Source organism: Xiphophorus couchianus, chromosome 18 (assembly GCF_001444195.1).
Source record: "Xiphophorus couchianus chromosome 18, X_couchianus-1.0, whole genome shotgun sequence".
In the NCBI taxonomy this organism is placed as follows: Eukaryota; Metazoa; Chordata; class Actinopteri; order Cyprinodontiformes; family Poeciliidae; genus Xiphophorus; species Xiphophorus couchianus.
Genome location: NC_040245.1, coordinates 9,993,914 through 10,017,221, shown reverse-complemented (window position 1 = coordinate 10,017,221; position 23,308 = coordinate 9,993,914). Strand labels below are relative to the sequence as shown.

Here is a 23,308-nt window from a genome sequence, read left to right as displayed (position 1 = left end):
AATAAGATATTTGCTCGAGAAACAAAACAAAAAATACTTTGTAAGATTTTGTTGCTTTAGTGAGTCACCTCAAAGTTTGCAACTCAGTCCAAAACTGCCTTTTAACCAGCTGAAGATGCTGGTTTTATACGAACTACAATGACATTTTAAGACAGATTAAATGCCTCAAACAAAAGCCAGTTATTTTAAATAAGTTGCTTCATAATTATAAGACATTAAAGCGCTTGTTATGCTCAAGAACTGAGCTGAAGGTTGGCTATAAATTCATCACTGTAATAAAAAAGCATTTTCCTTCTCAGATTTTTGCAGTGTTTTGCTTTTTTTGCCACACGTTTCATATTTTACTAAATACAAAGCACGGTTTTTAAATTTTGGATTTCATTTATTAAACAAACAAAATCATGTCAGGCCTTGTGGATTGTGTTGATAAAGCTTTAACGTGGCGCTGTGAACCAGCCGCTGCCCTCCTGCGCGCAGCAGAAACAAATTCCAGGGCTTATAGCTTCCAAATCATGTTCCCGTCTCAACTCGGTTCTCCAGAACCTCCCACAGGTAGGTAGCTCTCCTCCGCGCTCTCATCCCGCACCGGCGTGGCGTGCCTTACTCAGAGATGCGCACTCCGCTGCGCCCCCATCTCTCCCCCCTCAGCCCCGCCGTCTCTCAGGCTGTCCAGCCCCGTGAAAGTGCGCGCCGGGAGTCCGCGCATCTGGACCGACAGATGAAACGGATGGTTTCATCCATGAACTCGTTGATTTTTCGTGTGCATCTGAGTGTGACTGCGAGGGGATCCTGCAGCGGCAAAAACACCCGCAATGCAACACGCAGCGGCTGTTGAATGCCACGAAGAGCATCTTCCCGTCGTTCAGCGGTTATCTTAAAGAAATGCTGTCATTCCTAAGCAGGGCGCTGTCAGGCAAAGACTTTGTGTGTTTTCTCCACGTTTTTACTTGAAGTTGAGGCTGTTGCAGTCGGGAGGGGATTCCTCCCACCACACTGTCGCTGCTGGTCGCCTGAGGCTCCAGGATCACTCAGTCAAGTTCTCAGAGGAGTAAACTGTTGCCTTGAGTCAACTTTGTCAGTTAGTGTTTGCATCTGGGACCCGCTGGGTCTCCAGCCTTCCCCTTCCCCTCCCCAACCTTCACCCTCAGCGCTTTGAGGGGGAGAGATGGAGAGCAGCAGGTGACTCACCGCTCACCGCCGCTTCAGGACGTCCTCTGGGGACTCACCGGACACACTGGGAACACCCAGAAAGTCCCAGGACAGGATGGTGAGTGCGTTGCGCACGGTGCGTCTGCATGCCCGCTGTCTGCGCTTGTGTGAAAATTAACAGCAACGTGTCACACGGTATTTTAAGGGCTGAGAGGGGAGAGAACCGCCGCTTCAGTTTGACACACAACGTAATTGGTTAATTGGGCAGATGAGAAGTAAAATAAAGCAGAAGCATTAGTTTATCTGTTGATGAAGGAGATAAGCTGTAGTCCAACATCTATAATGTCTCAGAGTTGTTCCTTTTTTATAATAGAAATCTGCATCTATAAAACGTTACGAGTTTCAACCTTCATGTTACACTGAAAACATGATATGTTGTAAGGCAGGTTTTTAATGGTTGCTGTTGATGTGGACAATGTGGCACACCAAAGTGGGCGCCATTCAATAAAGGGGCGACAGGAGCATTCTGCAAAGTTCTTAGAATCTAGAAAGGGTTTTCTCCACTTAATGAGAAGTGTACTCCACTCCTGCACTGTAAAAAACAAACATAAATATGGGAGTGCATTGTTGGAAGCTAAAGAGTTAAAGTCATTATCTGATTTTGTAGATTATATGGTGATAAATAAAAGTGTTTAACTCTTTTAATTCATTTGAATGTATTTCACTTATGCAGTTGGAGATTAAGATGACTATTCTGCATGAAACTGATTTTTTAAAACATAGTCAAGAGGGATATAACTTTTACTCTGTTAGCAAGAATTCAAAGAGGAGCATTTTTAATGCTTTCTGGCATTAGCACTGGTTAAGATTCAGACGAGCTTAAGAATCTTGGTAAAATTATTCTATAACTTTGATTTATGAAAGTTTTAAAGTTGTAAAAGCAAACAAAAAATATATACCAGGAGCAAAAGAAGAGGCTAGTCCACGGTGCTACTCATGCATGATCTGTATTTAAAAAAAAAAAAACTGTGGATGGTTTAACTTGGTAATTATCAATTACTTTTGCTGCATCATTTAAAAATGCTGGTTGCGCTTTTTGAAGAAAAAAATATCATCAGCTCTTAGTATTTATAGACTTGTCTTTCTTTACTGCTGAAAGTCTAGAGAAATAGTTGCACAACAGTTTTTTTAGTGAATTGACAAAAAAAACCCTAAACGTTTCACACTTTACCACATTCCATCCACAAACTTTTAAGTATTTTATTGAGATTCGTCTGACAAAGGAAAGTCTTTTTAATATTGGTAAAGACTGCCGAATGCTGAGATGGGAATTGTTGTTCATGCTTTCCAGAAGCACAGATTGTTGTAGTTCATGTTTTATACAACATGCTGAAGAGTTTAAGGTTCTGTTTTGGACAGAATCTTAAACTCATGGTCGTCGTGGACTATTTGTTGAAGATGTTAAAGAGCAGGTGTTTTTTAAAAAAGACAGAGGCTCAATTTCAGTGCACTAATTTACAAAGCCAAATTTCTTTTAAGTAATATTTGACATACATAGAATTTTTATAAAACCTCAAGGTAATATGGTTACTTGACTGTGTTATAAAATGTCACTACTTGCTGCCTGTGGATTTTTAGCAGCTCACCTTCATTGTGATTTTTTTTCTTACTTTTAAGAAAGTTCTGACTCAGAGTTCATTTCACAACATATCAGCACTAAGAAGAAAATCTATTCAGACATGTTTATTAATCCATTTGCTGCAGAATATAATATGAAACTGTCAGAAAAATAAGCTAATTTGCAAATTAGCTTATTTTTAAGTTACAATGTTGTATTGGAAACAGTTCTGTTTGCAAAACTAACACCAAAGTATGTTACTTATTCTGCAACATGCATTGGTGGTGTTATGTTTATTAAAGAATGAATCAGATCAATACATTTAACTCAGACAGTCCAGACTCCAGTCTCTTCTCCTTGTGGCTGTCTGGACAATTTCACAGCGTTTCTTTGCAGACAGCCCTATTAGAGTCTTAGATGTTTAATAGTGATTGATGTTTGATTAAAAAAAACAAGTCCTGCAGGTATTTTAGTTTAACAGTAATTGCCTCTGACTTAAACTACAGGAGTACTGGAAAGTGTGTAAAGAGGTTTATGTTTAATAAACACCCCATTGTTCTTGATGAATATTTGTGGGACTGAGGAGGCCCACAAACTGAGGATAATGTTGAATCTTTAACTTGAGAGGCAGAGCTTTGTTTGGAGATCTTTGCACACCTTCACCATCAATAAGCTTCCATGATCCAGCCAGCTTCCAGTCCTGTGGCCTCCCCACACTTTGTTTTTCCTTACATCATCATAGTCCTTATGCATGCGGCCAGACTTGCAGACAGACATTCCCCAAGGCCTCACCTCAGTGTGGTGGCTAAAGCTCATTGTGTCACAAGATAGCTGTGCATCAGCAGCTGGCTTTCAAATCACGAGGCTTTTTTAGTGGCTGGTCTTTACACACATATTAGGGGCATTTTAGTGAGCAATTATGTGGCCTCTTCTTTCGGGAAATAAAATGTAAAAAAATAACAAAATCTCTAATTTGTGCAAATAGATATTTCTGTCGTGCCTCTTCGACATAAAGAGAAATTCAGAAACTTAGCACAAAATTGACCCTGCAAAGTTGCCTTTGGTTCCACCATCGTGAGATCAAACGCAGAAGAATGAAGGCCTGTGTGACTGGTGGACTTCTGGGTTATGTGTGTTATGTGGTGATTGGACAAACCACAAAACATCAGATATGGGTTTGGAGGCAGTCTTCGTCAATCTGTCAATCGGGAGATATTAGCATTAGCACATAGCATGTGCTCCAGTTCTCCAACCCAATCTATACAAAATAATAGTGTTAGCATGCATCAAATGTTATAAAGGCGTAATAGCAACTCAAATGAAAATATCCAAACACCTATCATTAATACAGAAGGAAAAATAAACATTTGAACAATATAAATGAAAGGATTCCAATGGCTTATAAAACTTGCCTCTCCCCAGTGGAACGAGTAACAAAAGGGAAGAGGAAATTAATAACTTAATATTTATAATAGTCCTGGAGGACTAATTGTAACTAATTGTAAGTATATTTTATTTGTTTCTGAATCATAATAATTAGGCTGATAAGTAGAATATGTCAACTTGATGTAAAAGCACTTTTCATAAATTATGAAAATACAGTTTAAAATAAACATTAAATCAGGCTTAGTTATGTTTTTGACTCATTCTTTAAACCTTGCATTCAGTCCAACAAATATTAGTCTAATATTTGCTGTTATTATAAAAAAAAAAATCATAACAATGTATCAAGTAATGGGGTTGAACTCAGTGTAAAAGTTGATCAGACTGTATCAGGGTTGAACACTCTTACTGGCTTAATAACAGTCCAACATCCAACCCCGTAACAAAATCACCGTGTTTGTAACGGGGTTGAAGATTTTCACTAAACGTTTTCCATATGTCCACATCAGCTAGGGTATGGAGCAACATATGAGATGATGAAAACAAGAAATTAATATGTGTTTCAAAGACCATTCTTTACTTTTTCCCAAGCAACAATAAATATAACTTACATGCGAAAGTGTTGAAAGGTTTGAGCTTGATGATGACAATATTTGGATAAAAAATAATCAAATATAGGTAAGAAACTATACTAACGCTTAACTCTCTTTACAGTCTGAGTGGGAAGAGACTTGAGTGATGTCACTTCCAGGGTGCTGAGGAAATTGGACTGAACCATTATTTATAAAAAAGTATGTTGTTACAGGGTTGGACAAAACTGGAGTGACATGATTATAAAGTGCTATTTTATAAATAATTTATGTATTTTTTTCGTATTCCTTTGATTTCGGTTAAAGTATACCTCAATAAAAGAAATATTCATATAGTTATTTTATAATGGTACAAATAACTTGCAGATACTGGCTATTTTTATTTGTTTTATATTCAGTGAAAAATTTACATTGGTCAGTGGGGACATGCTCATTTGGCTGACCTTTAGGCTTCAACAACCTATAAAATTTTTCAAAACATCATTTTTAAAATATATTTGCATGTTATATTACCAAGACACATGTTTCCATTTCTAGATTTTCTCCAAAAATGTGGTCTGCATTATGTAAAAATTTTCGAGATAAACCTGTGAGACACAAAATGCACCGAATTCAGAGAAAGAACCTCCTACAGTCGAACTCTGACTTCAACTGTACCTTGATTGTTCCACTAGGGGGCCTAAAACAACCACTGCACCAACCTCAACCACTGCACACTTCAAAAAATTATATACACCACCAGAAATCATTCATTCATCTGGAACAGAAATGTATAATTTTATTTTGAATATTTGTTTTGTTTTTTTATGTATATAAAACTGTGTGTAATTTAAAAAAAACAGTTTTCACATTTACTGGTCTGTTCTACTTCCTAATTGAGGTTGTCACTTGCTGAGTAGATACTCGTTCATTTGAGGTGGACCTTTAATGATTAAGTGGAAATATAAAGCTCTGATACTTTGATTCACCATGAAAACCATTTGAAAATAGCTCCAGACACGACTAGAGGCCCTCCTTCAAGACCATAAAAACAAATAGTGGTCATTTCTGGTGCCTGTAACTTTGAATAGACCACTCAACTTTGTTGATATAACATTTATGCCATTATTACACGCTTGGTGACAACAACTGTCGTCCAGTTGTGATCACCGACAGACAGCCTTTTACATTGCAGTGGGAAATTTTTGGTCTACTCTCATTTAAAAAGTAATTTTTATGACAGCCAAATTAGAGGGTTTTGAACTTGAACATCCAGTTTAAGGGCAGGCCATAAATCAATCAGATGTGAGTCCAGACTTTGACGAGGTCACCCTAAAATTAGTTTTTTTAATCATGGGTTCTGTGCAGCATTGTCTTTTTATATCACCCAAATAAACTTGTTGTTCCTTCAGGGTGTTCAGCAAATCTATGTCAAGCCATCAGAATCCTGGGTTGTTTAGTGTTTTTCTGGGTTGCATTTTTGTTCATTTGTTGATCTGTGCAAGCCTTAGTTATTTTTGTTAGAATAAATTAATTTATTTTCTGTTTGGTTACAGTTTTGTTTTCCCTGCTCTCCTCTTGGTGTTACTCCTCCTTGCTCTCTGCATCTTTCTCTCTCTCTCTCTGTTTGCTTGTCAGGTCCCTTCTCTCACTTGCAACCAATCAGTCACCTGTTCCTTATTGGTAATCAAACTCCTCTGGTTGAAAGCCCCATACATTCACTCGCTGCTGGATTCTGCCATTATTCTCCATTTCTTTTCATCCTGTTCCTGTCTGTTCCTGCTCTTCCTCCTTGGTTCTCCATTGTTTATTGTATGTTTTTGTAGATCATTTTTTTCATAAAGTTATTCAGCTTCATTCACTGCCTACATCTGCTCTGCAACTTTGGGTTGAATCACCCCCCCCCCGCACACACACACACACAGAGTATAACACAAACCTTTGTTTTCTTTTTGTTGAGCAATGGATTTTGTCTTGGATCTCATCTCTTTCTCATTCTTGAATCATCAACACTTTTCTTAACTGAGCCAAGCACGGTGTATGTGGCTTTTGATGTTCTTGGTTCTTTTGTGACCTCTTGGATTATTCACTCATGTCCTCCTGAAGTAATTTTGGTAGGCTGGCCAGTCTTGGGATAATTCACCACTGATCCATGTTTTCTCATTTTGTGGATATTGGACTCTAGTTGGAGTTTCAACATTTAAAAATTGTTCTGTAACCCTTTCCATACAAATAGATGTCAATTACTTTTTTATTATCTGTCTTTGAATACGAATCAGGACAACATGCTATTATTTGAGATCAATTTGCCTACTTCATATTGTTCTATGTAAGATTTTTTGAGTTTACGGATTTGACAGCATGGTCAGTGAAACAGCACCAAAAATGCGGATAAATATCTTGTGAGACTTAAAAATTTGTTTTATTTTATTGGGCACAGACATTTGGTTCATTAAAAGGTAAAAGTCAGAGTGGAGGACACTTTTTATAATATTTTATGTTGAGTAGCATCAGCTCCTTTTTGTCGAGCCCAAGACCAAGCTAATTCCTTGTCTTACCATTGGATTGTGTTGAGTAGATGGGTGAGAAGAGGTCATGGCTAGGCTAGCATCTGTCATGAACCAAATCGCTCACCCCCAGTAAGGCTACAGTAGACCAATCTATTCCCAAAGCAAAACACCAATTTATTCAAATCATTCGTCTCCACAGTAGTCACATGAACAGATCAATGGGACTGTTATTATTTTTATCATATGAACATAAGTAATAGTTTCATTTAAATACTCATTTCTTTTCTATATAAAAATATTTTTTTCATCAATTTCTAGAGGGTTTCAGATGTTGCACAATGTTTTTTGCAGTGTTTGTTAGTTCTACTGACTTTACATATTTTACTACCAAACGTCAAGAGATTTTTGTCAATTTTAGCCGTCATCAAGTATAAGATAAATCTAAGCCTAGGGGATGGACCAGTGATGGATGGTAGAGGGGCTATAGTGGGTGAGGAGTTAATTCATCCTGTAACTGGCTTTTTCCATCTCAGCCGTTGTCTTTGTTCAAGATACTTTACCTATGGTAGCCTTGCTTCTGTCAGACAATGCAGCTATAGCTACAATGTAGCTTACTATTATGTTGTGTAAAGCAGTTTGGAGTCCTCTGGACTAGATTAAGTGCTATACACGTACAGGCCATTTAGCATTTATAGGAAGTTCTTAAACTAGGTCAATGGGTACTTTGCTTCCAGCAGTCTGCCACAAAAGAAAAAAAAAATGGGTTTAGTTTTTTGAAAGTGTTGTGACAAATTCAAGCAATATTTTTGGTTTCCTATGGTTTCCTTTCTTTTTAAAGAGCTACATCATTCAGCAAAATGCATTGTGACAGTCCAGAAATGGTTTGTTGCCTGGGGGTGATATGGTACCATAGAGGGATAACAATAATCTAACTGACTTCATTATACTGTGAAATTCCTTCAGATTCTAGAGAGAACTTTTTATTTTTAATATTGCACCTATTCCATCTGTCAGCTGCTCACTGAGGCATGTTTCTCATTGGGAAAACATCAGTCATCTCCCCATTTCTCTTCTCAGGAATCATCTCCTCACCATCACTCTTGGCCTCTTTAGACACTTTCCAGTACTCCTGTAGTTTAAGTCGGAGGCAATTACTTGAGCCAACTCAAGTAATTGTGTTTTTTTTAACCAAACATCAATCACTATTACACATCTTTGACTCTAATCTGTCTGCAAAGAAACGCTGAAATAATCCAGACTGCGACAAGTGTAGAGAGGAAGATATCAGAAAGAAGAGACTGGAGTGTGGACTGTCTGAGTTAAATGTATTGATCTGACTCATTCTTTGATCAATATAACAAGTATTGCAAACAGAAACAGAAACAGAAGTGTTTCCAATACAGTATTGGAGGTGGAGGCTTAGAAATTGAGATGTAAGTAAGACTGCTTCAATTCTGTGGGCCCAACTAAAGACTAGTTAGTGACAATAAGGTCTACAGGTGTCTGCTTTTTCTATTTGAGCTAGACAATCATTATCCGACTGCTTGTGCACTCACTGATGGCGTTGGAATGTCGACCAGATGTCTGTTCGTCTTTAGGGGGAGTACTGGTGGTGTGGTAATAGCATGCAGCACCCAGAACATGGGAAGGACAAAAATGCCTGGTTGAACTAATTGTTAAATTTATCCGTCTGGCCTCTAAAGCCAGAACCCCAGAGAAATGAGTTAAAGGGTCTTCATCTGAAACTTCAGAGGTTAATGGAGCAGCGTTGGTGAACCATCAGCGGCCGCAGAAGCCTAAAGGCAGCAGATCTGCTTCTCCAACATCAGTCTTCGGATTGAGTCTTGAGTGCAGAGCAGTGAGCAGTTCAATGTTTGAAGTGAGGTCAAAGGTCTGGGAGTCAGGAGAGAGACATAAAGAGGCAAAGCTCAGGAAAGATGTGATGACGGAGATTGAGCTGCCAAACGATAGAAGTTGGGATGTACAGTACATCTCTGTCTTGTGCCAGGGAGAGGAATGGGGCTCATGCATGCTGGGTGGAGTGGTGTGGAGCTCAGAGGGTTGTTACACACAAACTGGCAATATTCATAGGTCATGCTTTCTGGGGTTGATGGTATGTGTTGGGTCTATTTTTGTTCCCAACCTGCAAGGAATCAACCAGAGACACAAATTACTTTTCTGCAGAAGAGGGGAGAGAAGCCAGACATGGAGAACCGCAGTCAAACAACTGTCTCGGATTAACTCCAACGGCTCTCACCTCTCAGCTGTTTTTTAAAATCATGTCAAGGAAAAGAGGTTTGGGGTTTCTTCACATAGTCACACAGATAGCTTCGTCAGAGAATTCTGCCACAGGATGTTCTGGGACACTCTTAAAATACACAAAGCTGACTCGTCTAAGACAGGCAGTTTGATAACACCAGAAGAGTGAGTGAGCATTTCTCATCTCCAAACAAACATTGATAAAACAAGAAGAGTGTGTAACATTTCTAATCTTCAAGCAAACATCCAAAGAACATTTAATAATGTGTCAAGTAAAGAAAAGAGGTCACGAAAGAATAATAACATGAAAACATAACCTTTCAGTTAAATCCATAATTTAAATGAACTTAGATACTAATTTTCCCAACAGTATGTACGATTGTGTAGCTTTCTTGAACAATACAATCTAACCAACACTCCAATCACTTGGTCAAACTATATTAAAAGACTACATGACATAAAATGTTATTAAATATAAAATCAAGTTGTCATCAGAAAATGTCAGCACATTCTTGATACGTGTTGAAATTTTTTTGCTATTAAAACAACAGCAGCTTTCAATATTTTCATCTAATTATTTAACAAACAGAGACCAGCACCACAGACAGCACCTTACCAGGTTTAGGTTTCAATAGTTTGGAAGAATTCTGATGTTCTTTGTGTCCATTTAGTCTTTGTAACAATTTCAACTAACTTTAAAATTCCATTCTCTAAGAAAATATATAGTTTTCAACACAAGAAGGGAATCACTACATCCCTTAAATGTTCAGTCTTAATGAGTTGTTCTTAATTTCCTAGGCCAGGTCAGTGATGATTCAGAAGAGACAGATGCCACAATACAGAGGTAAAATTGTGAATCAGGAATACATACTGAGAAACAAAACTGGTTCATTTTTGGTCACAATTTGATGACACTACATTGTAGCATTTCAAAGGTGGCCAGTACAGCTAACTGAAGGTTTTGATCATTTGACAAACCCAATGTATAAAAATAAATGATTTGAAAACGATCAAAGATTCTGAATAAACACTTTGGTGACATTTGGTTAAAAAAAAGTTCAATTATTAATTTTTGAGTTTTTTTCATAATAGATATTTTAATTGACATCTTGACTTAAATTTACCCGAGGGTTAAAATGACTGTAAAAAGCTGGAGAAATGTGACCTGACTGGAACTCACCTGCACAGAAAGGTGTATTGTTGACAAATAAACATTTTAAATATGTTCCATTAAACATAGTTGTAAAACTCAACTTAATCTTTCAGTTTGATTAAAGAAGACTGGCCCTGTAAGAAACATAATTTTTACATGTTTATAACCTTAGAGTAAATAGACCATCTCTATTTTCATGACTGAGTAAAAAAAATCCCTGCTGTTACTGGCATCAAAAGCTGTTATAAACCTTGATGTTCCAACACACACTGCAGGGTATTCATTCTCCTTTACAGGATTTCTGTTTGCTGTGGGACTTAATCCACCTAAGCTATTCAACCATCATACCTAACAGCTAAAAATTAGTGTCAGCAAGAAAACTTTATTTAAGATGGCAAGGTCAGAGCAGAATAAAGACTTCACAATGCTGCAGGTGGCTCCCACATGATTTAGAAATGCCTCATCATGCTGTCGAAGCAGGTAATCAGCTGAAGTGTGAGTTTAGTGAAGTTTGGGGTTCTTTCGTGTCCGATGGTGATCTCTGTAGTGGGGATGTTTGGCTCTGCTGGGATTTAATGGCTAAATTACAAGAAACAAATATAACTAAAAATGTGTGTTTACTGTGTTGAGAGAGAGAGAGATGATGTTGACAAGATGTTTATCCTGAATGTTTCTTTGCTTTGCCGACAAACCCTCACAGGTGCTTCTTCAATCTCTATACGAGTAATGACTTCTCCACCTAAGGACTCGGTAACTAATTCACAGCTTGTCCATTGATGGACGGTGCAGAAAAAGACTGCATCACACTGAGATTACATATCTAAAGCTAATAAAGTTATTCACAGCGAGTAGACAGTAGTCTGGTGCAAGAAATGTGATGGACCGAGTTAAAAACAGGAACTCCTCCTGTTTTTAACTCGGTCCATCACATTAGGATATTTAGGACAGGATATTTTAGAAAAATAGGGTTGAATGAAGCACACACTCTCTAAAATGTGCAGGATTTCATTCAGCTCCTCTTTCTTGTTTTCTTTCTTGCAGAGGCTCCTGCAGGCAAAGACAAAAAAGAAGAAATATGGATAGTGACACCTAAACTGGACACAGATATAACGTGTCAGTGGTGTGAAGCTAAAGCTTTAAAAGTAATCTTAGGTGATTTTAAAGTGTCACTGTGGGCGTGTTTCTACTACAGAACTCTTTTTCTGTGAATCAGGCTGTTTCTGTGAGTTCCTAAGGTTGGCTTAGAATCTTTGTTTAACTTGGGATGCATGCTTTTCAGAAAACCAGAATTCTTTGAAAAATGTCACCCATGCTCGTAAAAAACAAACGCCTCAGAAAGTCCTTCTTGTTGTGATGCAACTTTGTAGTACGGGGAATTGCAAACCAATTCCCCGTATTGCTGGTGGTGCTGACATGAACAATCACTGCAAACTTAGTTGAAGTCTTCATATGCAAAAAACTGCAATAAGTCTCCAAGTGCAGCAGGCAGATAGCGTGAGGGTTCTCATTGCACCACATTTTGAAGGATTAAGCCATTGATATTTGAATTTTTCAAAGCAAGAAATAAATTAGCATTTTTATCCTGTGCTACAAGTTTGATCCTTTTTGATCATAAGTATAATTTATAAATGCATTATTTGGGGGTCAATATCATCAGTTTTGTTAAAGTGTGTTACAAATTGTTTTATTTTAGGTTGAAATTATTGCAGCATTTTCTTTTGATTACATACTGACTTACCAACACAAGGAATATTTTTTTCTATAATACATAATGCCTCTCTTTGACTATATAACATTTTATCTTGGAAATGACAGCCTGTGTTTAAATTAGATTACATGTATAAATAAAACGTAAAATAACAATGAAATGGCTTCTAAATTTCATTTCATTTCATAAATTGCAATGTATTTGTTACACTGTTAGCAATGCACAATTGTACACATTGAATCTAAAGCAGGAAATCCTTCATATGAATGTGTCATTGTACGTTTCTTACAAAGCTAGTGACATGAGTTTACAGAGGACTTTAGGGCTTGCCAGGCTCAGAAGATTTGCTGAACAACATCTTCAGCAAAACTCAACTGATGGAAAATATTTCCATGTAGACAAGCAGGCATAAAGTTTGCTTGGCAGCTGGATAGAGCTGCTGTTTTACACATACAGTGGAAAGGTGAATAGTTTATTTTATGTGAGCTTCTTTTTAATGGAACAATTTAAGAACATCTCATATGACGCAAAAGAGTTCATCAAGATGGTAAGCTTTGATAACAATGTTTTTATATGTACATTTTCTGAGTTGCTTCTCTAAAATGTAGCTATGTTGTGCATGTAGGTGTCAAAAAGTTCAAGTTTTATGCACTGAGCTGATAAATGGTTTCCTCTATGCATGTGTTGAGTGACAATATCTGGAGCCTAATTCACTTTGCTGAACATAGAGACATGGAGAGGCTCCAATAGTAACTCAAATAAAACAAACTGTTCTTTTAACACTTTTCTCAGATATCCTGACCTGATACCCCCCTCTGCCCCCCCGAATAAATATATCCCTCTTCTTTTTCAAATTTAGACATCATCTTGCCAACAAATCTGATATGGATTTTGATAAATCATTATGCTGACCTAATGAAAATGAGTGTTTGTGGGGCAGAGAAAGCAGGTGTTTATTTGTGTAATCTCTATTCATCGCTGCACCTTCATATCTTGGCTTGCTTCTGCTAATTTTTCCCCAGTGTTTTTGCTGTGTCTGCTGTAAGAGTTTCTGTCTGAATAGATTTTCTAGCTTTATTTTATTTGCCAGCATTCTGCTCTCAGTTTTGCTTTGTTCTTCTTGTGTCACCTATAAAGAATACATTTTGAAATACACCCTGATGTTAATGAACAGTGCTTTAGGTTATGCAGCTTACCAACTCACATGACTGTGTACAGTTGTTTTGACTGAGTTAGCTTTACATTAACTTAAGCAATAAAAATTAACATGTCTTAGCTAGGATCTAATCCAGCATCAATAATGAAGTAAGAGTTGAAGAAAGAAATAATTTGCTGGAAGGAGTTTATCTGCATGTTAACTCATGGAGTCAACCTGCCAAACATCAGGTATTGCTGGCAGGTATAATATATATTCAACAAGAGCAGAGAAATTAACTATTTTTCTAGAAGCTTCAAGAACAAGAGCCAAATTCTTTCTGGCAACCACATTAAGTACTCCACAAGAACTAAATGCTACTTGTATTATTTATTTTTTCTTTCTCAAATGTAATTCTTTGAATGTCTTCTGCACACATTTAAAAATAAAGTTGTTGCATATTTGAAACCTAACATTTAGTTGATAAAAATGTGTTTTATATGTTTGTGTAATGATCGTCTATCCATCTTTGTTACCACAACAACGGTCAAAATCACCATCTTCAAGCTGTTTTTTGATCAGTTACATTTACTTTTTTGTGGCTGGAAGTTCCTTTTCAAGCCTCTACGGTTCTCCATATTATTTTTACTCAATGTACATGGATACTGATGTTGAGCTGATGATGCTTGATTTCTATATCAACATAGCATTGCTACATCAGAACTGGCATTATTTGAAGCCTTCCTACTTTACTCGAAACCTTATTTCTATCATAGGAAATGCACTCACCTTCTGCAGAATGTTGCTGAAGACTCTCACTCTTTGAAGCTTGAGTCAGAAATTCTCCTTAAATACAAAACCATGAGTCATATGGCAGCAGCGTAGCGGGTGGAGCTAGAAATCCTGACTAGGAAGTTCAACTTGTTAGGCTGAGTGGCTTTTTTTCCTCTGCAGAGAAATTGTCTCCCAGTTCTGCAAGAGAATAGAAAACTGCCTTATTCAGCTTCTGCTGACACAACAGACCTTCCAAAGTTTGTTGAAAAGGTTTTTCAAAGCACCGTCTTCTCTTTCGTCGATCTGTTTATCATTATTGCCTTTAAAAAGCAGTAATAAGCAACTTTTAATAATGAATTTAAATGTTGCTATTTTTCCCGAGCTGTCAAGGTCTTTGGGACTTTGGCTTTTGCTTTGTTTTGATATTTTATATATTCTGCTCCCTGTCGGCCATTTCTCTCATGTCCTTAGTTCAACTTCAGTTTCTTGCTTTTCCTCACAGCAACACCCAGTTTTTAATCAACCACCTGCTCCTTGTTTAGTAATCAACTCTCCCGCTTAAATTCAGGCAAATCAAAGCAAATACCATATTTTTCGGACTATAAGTCGTTACTTTTTTCCCACGCTTTGAACCATGCGACTTATTGCTGGGTTTCAGATGACGTAGCACCGACGTCACCCAATGCGGAAGTAAATGCAGCCCATTTACTTCTGTTGATCCAACATCAAAATGCCTAAAGTCTGTGTCCCGTACGGTTGTTCCAACCGTTCTAATAGAGAGAAAGATAAACGTTATTTTAGTGTTTTGAAGGTAGTTGGTCACAAGGGAGTTAATTTTAAAATACGTACCGAAAAAAAGGAGAAAAGTGGATCAACAATCTAGTTAAAAACAGGAGGCGCGGAAACTAACAATGCCAGAGTTTTCAGCGCCCACTTTCTAACAGGTAATGATCGCATCGTTTCAATTATATTTTCAGATGTTTTATTGGACAGTTACTTAGAAAGACAAGCATTCATGTTTATTCAGTGGGATTTTCATGTTAAAAAAAAAACAACAAAAGCTACATAAATTAAATATAATATACCATCAGCTTGGACTATTCCCCCACCTGCTTCGTGTCTGGCCACAACATGGGGTTTCTGTAGATCGGTGTTAATAGTTGACCTACATTGGACCTGAATCCAGCCTCCTACAATGACTCAACATTAACGTACAACTCCAGCAAGAATTTGGGTTTAGAGAAGCTAAATAAATTATTTACTGGCAGATCCAAGCTCATAGAAATAACATGGATTAGTTCGTTGTTAGCGGTAGCATCGTTATCATAGATTAATTGCTTAAAATAGCACAACTCACTACTCACCTGGCAGAAACAAGTTGACAGTCATTTAATGCTTCTTTTGATCCCAAATGCTTGATCCAACTTGAAACTAAATGATAGTATTTTGAAAGGCTTTTGAAAGCTTTCTTGGCTCCTGGTATAATATGAGGTCTGCAGCTCCAGATAGTTATGTGGATTGCCTCCACACTGGGTAAATCCTCAAGATTATATGAAAAGTATTTTTTTTACCAAGATAATTCGGATCATATCCTAAATATACGAGTATGTTTTTGAGATACCTCGTCTGTTCCAGCCTATTTAGGGCATTAGCTACTCCTGATCAATTTTGCTTTGTTTTGAACCTTTGAAATCCCCTTCCGGCCCTCCATCTGAATTTCGCCGTCATTTGGATCACGTGACTGAAACCCAGCAATAGCGCGGTGCTGCTTTTCTGTGGATTTTTTTCAACCACCAAGGGGCTCTTTAGCAGAAAGTGAATCATTGGAAGTCAAAATTAGAAATCAAAGAAGAAAGTGCTAATTTTCATTTAGAACAAGCACATGCTAGCAGCCGGTACAACTGAGAAATGTTTTCAAACTGGTATGATGCGGCTTTTAAGTTGAGGGCTTTCGATCTGGCAGTATAGGAGGGAAATAGAGCCGATGCACGTAAACTCGGAGTGAACAAAACTATGGTTCAGCGTTGGGGACGGAGGGCTGCGTCCTTAATAAATCCAGCAGATTTATTGGGATGCTGCCCTCTGCTGCGCTGGGCTGCGTCCTTATGGAAAACCGAGAGTGGCGGAGATACCAGTGGCTTGTAGCCCGGTGCTGCTTCTACCTTAGCAATTAATCAATTCTGTGTTGATGTATCACAAAAATCCAGATAAAACACACTTTAGTTTTTGTTAGTGATGTGACTAAATATTAAAAAACATATGAGATGCCAATACCCCTTAAGCTTTGTAGTGAATGAAAAAAAAGCTTATGGAGAAAGCAATTAGCTTAACAGCATGTTGTCGGAGTGTTGGCAGTGAGTTTATGATGAGGGAAAAAAATTAAGATAAAAGGTTTGTCAAATGACACAAATGTAAAACTGTACTGATCTCAGATGTCAAAAGTATAATATATGTAGAATTCTTAAGACTTAGTACAATACTGAATGGAGACGCCTCTAAACCAGCCAGATGGTCTTTCAGCTGCTGCCTGAATGATTCATTTCCTGCAGTGTGGTGCTCATCATGTTGCTCCCTTTGCTCCTGTCATGTAAAAAGTCTTTAAAATATTGTTCTTAAAAATTGCTATTTAATTGATCTATGAATAATGAAACAATAGCATAGCTATGAAGGCACTATCTTCTGTGCTTGTCAAATAACTTTGTCATTCCCTGATTATTCCAATCTGAGTTTCTTTTTTGTTTGTTTTTTGCTTGCAATATTTTGTTTAAGAAATCAGAGATGAACAGATTTGCATATAACATGTAATACATTTTTATCCATTCAAGTAAGGACACAACTTAAATGTAATCAACTTTTTTTTTTTCTTTTTACATTTAGAGGGGTTTCAAGTGTTTCAGTGTTTTTTTTAGATCTGTTTCTGTGTGAAGTTTATGTTTTCCAGACGACGTCTCATTGAAAAGTTACTTTTCGAGCAGCATGAACAGATATTAAAGGGCCCAGCAAATTTTCTGTAGGATTCTATTTGCTTTATTTTCCCAAGTCAGAAGGAGTCCATACACTCACAAGGAATCCCCAGGCTAGGATTCAAATCTAGGACCTTCTTGCTGCAAAGAAAATGAAAAACTACAGCTTCACCATTCGGTCTCTCTATTAACACATTTACCATAAAATTGCTAGAATTGAGGCTTGGGGGAAAAGCACAAAGTGGAAAGGATTCAGATCCCGTAACTATGAAGTTTGAATTTTAACATCAGTTTACGTTTTCAATCAGTCACCTCTGGTGCAGCAACATATGCATATCCACAGTAAGTAAATAATTGCAAAAGTATTCATAGTTCTTAATTTCTTCTTCTATTTTCTTATCTTTCAACCAAACACCTGGGATTTTAAGTCGTAGACTAACACAAGGTAATTTTTTATACATCTTAAAAGTGAAGTGTACATTTGTGTTTTGACCTTTTATTATTACCTCTGAACAACGTCTTGTGGGACCAATTAGCTTTACCTGATATTAAATAGAGTCCACTTGGGTCTAATTCATCCTCTGTATAAATGGAGCTTGTAAAAGGCCTCAGAGGTTTGTTAGAGAACATTAGTAAACAAACATGATGAAGACCAAAGAATACAGCAGACATGCCGGGGAGAAAGCTGTTGAAGAAGTTTACAATAGGGCTGGGTTTTGTTTAATCCATCATTTGAAAATACAAAGTGTATGGCACAAAATTTAATGACTCCAGGGAATACAATCTTGAAGCAATAGGCAGTGTTATAGGGGAAAAGTGCAGAAATATCTAGAGGACAAAACTTAAAGGACAGGAAGAAGAAAGGAAAAAGTCATGCAGTCATTTGAATCAGGTGTTCTGGAACAAAGACATAAAGCATGTAGAAAAGCTGATCTAGAGTTAATCTGTGTAGTGAGAGGTGAAGTTATATTGCTTTCAGGTATTTCTTAAGAAATTAGGAAAAAATAATTAAGAATTAGGGGGGGAAAAACTTGAAACCAGTGAAATATCAAACACAAACAGCTAATTAACAAATTCAATATCTGCTAAGTAGTAAAACAAAAAGCATCTTTGTACAAGATTTAAAAAACTGAAAACGAGAAATCATAAAACGTGAAGCACTTCCTTTCATAGGGTTTTTAAACCCACTCTGCATGATCAGTGGTAACTGCAGTATAAAGATATAATTAACAGTGAGCCAACAATAGTGAACCGACAGCCAGGCTCGCAAGATTCTTAACATCCTCTAACATGGAGCGCTGCAGCAAGTGGCACGTTATCATTTTTATTTCTTTGTTATCATGACACGCTAGAAGAGCACCCAGCTGTTCATCTGTCCTTACAGAAGGGAGTGCAGAAACTGTACAGAGACAGCCAGCATTAAATCATCCACGTGAATCAGATGGAGCTGACACCTCCAGATGTGTTTGTTCTGTCAGTTCAGCTTTGTGTCTGAACAGAAAGACAGAAATTAAAGTATTTCTCTCTTTTGCATACAGTAAACCCTGTTTAGTCACCAACATGGAAAATATTTATCTGCAGTCATATCTTCTATTCTTCCACCTTCTAAATTATTTCTTTCTTTCCTCCATTCTATTCCACACCCTGTGTTCGGTATGTGCAACATCTCTTCTTCCTACGTGTCCAAACAGTCTCAGCCTTGTCCCCAAATCCAGTTAGCTGGAATGGTTGATTGTGGGCACTAAACCACAACCACCTTCAAAGCCTTAACTCAGTGCAGCTTTTCTATTACCTGCTTTTCTTTTTCACCTTTGCATCATTTTCTGCATTGCCTTTTCAGAATATTCTCCAATCTCTCCTCCACCTGTTCTTTATTCTCACAACAGATCACAGTCTCTGCTGTGATTTCATAATCATCTCTAATTCCTACTGCACACCTCACCACTGTCTGACTGCCCCTTATTTATGCCCTACAGCACACCTGATTTATTCATTCAGGACAAAACTTCCTCTCCTGGCATCCTGTTACAAAATGATCAAAACATGGTGCAACTGTTTTCTATTCTCCTTGGCCTCATAATACGCCATCTTTTTAAATCTTCGCATATTGGCCTCGTTTGATAGTTTTTTTTGATGTGTTCTGTTAGATTAATGTTTTTTTCTCTTCCTCCCAGTCTGTTCATTCCCCTCCTTCCCTGAGTCTGCCAGCCATTCTGCTCTCCTTTCCAGCTATTTTCAAATTCCTCCTATCAGCTGCTCTCTTCCCCAGCTGTCCCCAATCATCTGTGATTAGCTCTTCTGGTTCTTTTGTCACTTTCACTTCAGTATTAAAGTTCTTCTATCTCCTTTAATCCTTGCTAGATTCTTCCATTTGTTCTGATGTTCCTGGTCTCTTGTTGTTATGCTGCTCCTGTTAATTATTTTGTTCAAATACTCTTGTGCCCTGGCTCCTTATGTGTTTTCCCCCAGGATAATTTTAAGTTGTTTTTAGTTTTTTTCCATTCAATAACCATGATCAGGTTCATCATGAGCTCCAGTCCCCATTTTAAATCTGCAACAATTTTCAGTTTTATTGTCTTGTGCAACTTTAGAGCACAAGAAAATCCCACTGTCTTGATATCAAATGTCAGAATATTCACAATAATGCTCATCTCCACCTCCACAATTATGTGCAACATTTGTTTTTTCACCTTAGTCACGATGACTAAATCAGTAAATTACTGTAGCGTAATTATTAAAATCCATGGGAGCATCAGCTCGTCATGAATTCATGTGATTCCTCCACCGTTGACAGTTCATCAGTTCTAAATATTTTTTAATTGTTATTTTGTGCATGAATAATAATTGTTCTGAGTGCAGTGTGTTTTTTTCTCATCCAACTGACATACTGCTCTTGTTGATGGAGTTGCCACTATAATTAACCAGTCAGTCGTTACTGAATGTATTAACAAGCAGAGCTTTCACTTACCACCAGATTGTCTGTTTATGGTTGAGAAATTTTCCTTGGTTGCTTTCCAACATGTTTGCTTCAAACTTCACCTCAGCTCAAATCCCATCTGAGTCATTCCCTTGTGTCTTCCTGTGAATGAATCGCCTCTCAAGTATTTCTCACTACTTGACCATAACAATGCCTAGCCCAGGGGTGGGCAATCCTGGTCCTCGAGGGCCGGTGTCCTGCAAATCTTAGATGTCTCCCTGGTCCAACACACTTGAATCCAATAACTGAATCACCTCCTAAGTGCAGTGAAGTTCTCCAAAGTCCTGCTAATGACCTCATTATTTGACTCAGGCGTGTTGAAGTAGAGATGCATCTAAAAGTTGCAGGAGACCGGCCCTCGAGGCCTGGAGTTGCCCACCCCTGGCCTAGCCGCTCATTAACCTGCCTGTCCATCCTCCACTGCCCATTTTCTTGGTAATAAATGTCAGAATACTCACAACAATACTCATTCTGACCCATCATTTTCACCTCCAGGGTCATGTGTAACACATTTTGCACAGAGACAAGTTTTTCCCCTCCCTAGTTGTACTCTACAACAATATTCATCCCATCTTTAAACCTCAGAAAAATAACTTGCCGTCCCTCAGACCATCCTGCTCCTCCAGCAGAACTCAGGTGTTGGATCTCTATGGCTTGGAGACACCTAAAAGAGCACACATAATTTTTTTTTTTGCAAATAATCCTTTTCAGCTGTGCTCGGGCTTGAAGCTCACAATAATTTGATTCAGTTTCGTCCTCAAAATCATGAAATAGAATTTTAAAAAAAATTAAAGTCAATCATAGAGCAGGCCAACTTTTAGAAAGTTGCTGAAAAATGATGCAATTAAATCTAAAACACCAACCTAGGGCAGCAATGCCAAAGACATTAGCCACCCAGAAGGAAAGTAGTGACAGCAAACTCTCCAGCTAGAGTGTGAGTTAATACAAAAAAAAAGATTTATTTTTTTATGATTGTCCTGTCTGGAGGATGAAATCTGGAAAAATGTTTGGAGACATAAGACAAAAGTGCCTAAAACAGTGATTTAAAAGCACTGTGACAAACCCAATTTGACTGGAATATGATGATAAACTCTGATGCACTAGGGAGTGAGTGTTTCTCCGAATAACAGTGCAACTAAAATAGCCTACATACATTGTAAAATAACATAGCATCTGAAATTCTTAGTTTTAAGCATAGTATCAAACTGTATTTTACTTATGAGGGTCTAACTTGCCTTTTCTTTCAGTATTTTTAGGTGAAAACAAAACAAAAATGTCCACAAGTCATTTTATCCAAGTGTTTAACAATTGAGCAAATAAAAATCAAGTCCATGACATCTAGGTCACCTCTAACCATGCATCTATGTAGGTTACAATTCCAATCCTGTATTGAATGTCTTCAAGACAAACTCTTTGTGTTTCGTTCAAGTTCTTAAAATTTGATTGATTGTTTAAATGGCTTGCATATTGTGTCATCAAATTAACCAGTGATAATGTATAGTGCATAAATGCTTCCATCCAAAATACAAGTTTGGATGTTTTGAAGCATATTTACATCTTTATAAAATTAACAAAATAGCAAAACAAAACAGCAGGTAAATAGGAAAGACAAGAGCTTTGGGCTATCCTCTTGCAGTTACAGACAAATTTATTGGGTAATTAAAAATAAATTGAAATTGAACTCTAACAGGTAATTCTGGCCTTGACTGTGTTAGTTTTTAAATGTTATATTCAGTATTGTGAATTTGAAGTCTACATCAAGGACAGTGTATGTCATACACTGTCATATTCCTGCTATAGATCTTTATTGTTCTTGTAAATAGCATGTTAAGTAAACTAGAAATTCAATATGCTGTTTCAGCTGTGTGGAAACAGAAGGTCCTATTCAGAGGGACTGAGGCAACAAAACAGAGTCCTAAACTGGGTTAAACCTAATTTTTTATGGCATTAAAAAGAGGCAGAGTGCTCTCCACAAAAATCCCTTCAAGCCTGGAAATTTGTTCCACTCAAACCCTACAGATCAGAGAGACCTTTCATAGAAATGAAGTGGATTAGATGTCATGAAATATTGTCATAGGTTAACAAATACCATGGAAAATGCAGTTACTCGACTCACAGGAGGACTCATATTGTTGGACTAACTGTATGCCTCAATGTGAATATGCTCAAGCTAGCATCATGGCAAAGTACTGAAAGCCCAAAACTTTACATTTACAGGGCAATCCACAAGTTGCCATGAAATATTATGAAATAATACACGTCATTGCGTTGTCATGATATGTCAAATAAAAGCTCTTGGTTTGCAACACGAGGCATTGTGGGTAAACCCACCCAGGCAAATGGCATGCCATGAGACAATCATTCAATCTCTGGACTAATCATGTTAACTGTTGTGCATTGGTCTCAGTTTGCCTGCTTCTATGGTGTCCTTACAATGGCAAAGCAAATGGACTATCTGGAGAACAAAAGAGAGAAAGTGAACTAAATGATGAACCATCATATTTAACCATTGCAGCACATAATCATCCTCCTCTCTCTCTGTCTGAACTGATGCATTTGTCTCATGTACACAGAGCAACATGCTGGATAGTCCGCTGTTCCTCTCTGCACATATTGGACAGATTTTTGTGATGGCGCTTTGAAAAAGCAGATGGTCACAGTTTTAAGTGTGATGTGAAAGTCAACCAAACCAACAGCTAGACATTTCCCATCCAATGGAGCCGAGTCCCTCAGACTATCTTCATGCGAACAAACAGCAATCTATTCAATTCTTATTTTCTCTGTTATTCAAAACAAAGTCAAGACTTTGTTTTGATATGGACAATTATGTAATATTAATATCTAACTTAATAAGCAACTTACTCATGCTCCTCGTAACATGCTCAAAGCAAGTGTCTCACTTCTGAAGTCTCTCCGTCTCACTGACCTTTAATCTCCAACAGGCCCTCCAGCTATGTGCCAGCTCCATAACAGTCCAGTGAATGTTTGATTAAACTATTAGTTTATACTTTTGGAACATAAAGTGTCCTAGTCAATTACCTTCATACTCAATGTAACGTGGATCTAAAAATCAATTGAACATTGATAAAACTGCACTCACTATTTGTTCA

General features: G+C 37.5%; 1 protein-coding gene across 1 annotated transcript in view; it reads left to right on the top strand.

Annotated features, from left to right (window-relative positions):
* The first annotated feature begins 436 nt into the window (after positions 1-436).
* Positions 437-23,308, top strand: part of LOC114161983 (chloride channel protein 2-like) — a 141,032-nt gene continuing 118,160 nt past the window's right edge. Inside the window, exon 1 of the mRNA XM_028045725.1 lies at positions 437-1,267. Coding sequence (XP_027901526.1) covers positions 1,265-1,267 — 3 coding nt within the window. The 5' untranslated portion in view covers positions 437-1,264. The remainder of the gene's footprint in view (positions 1,268-23,308) is intronic.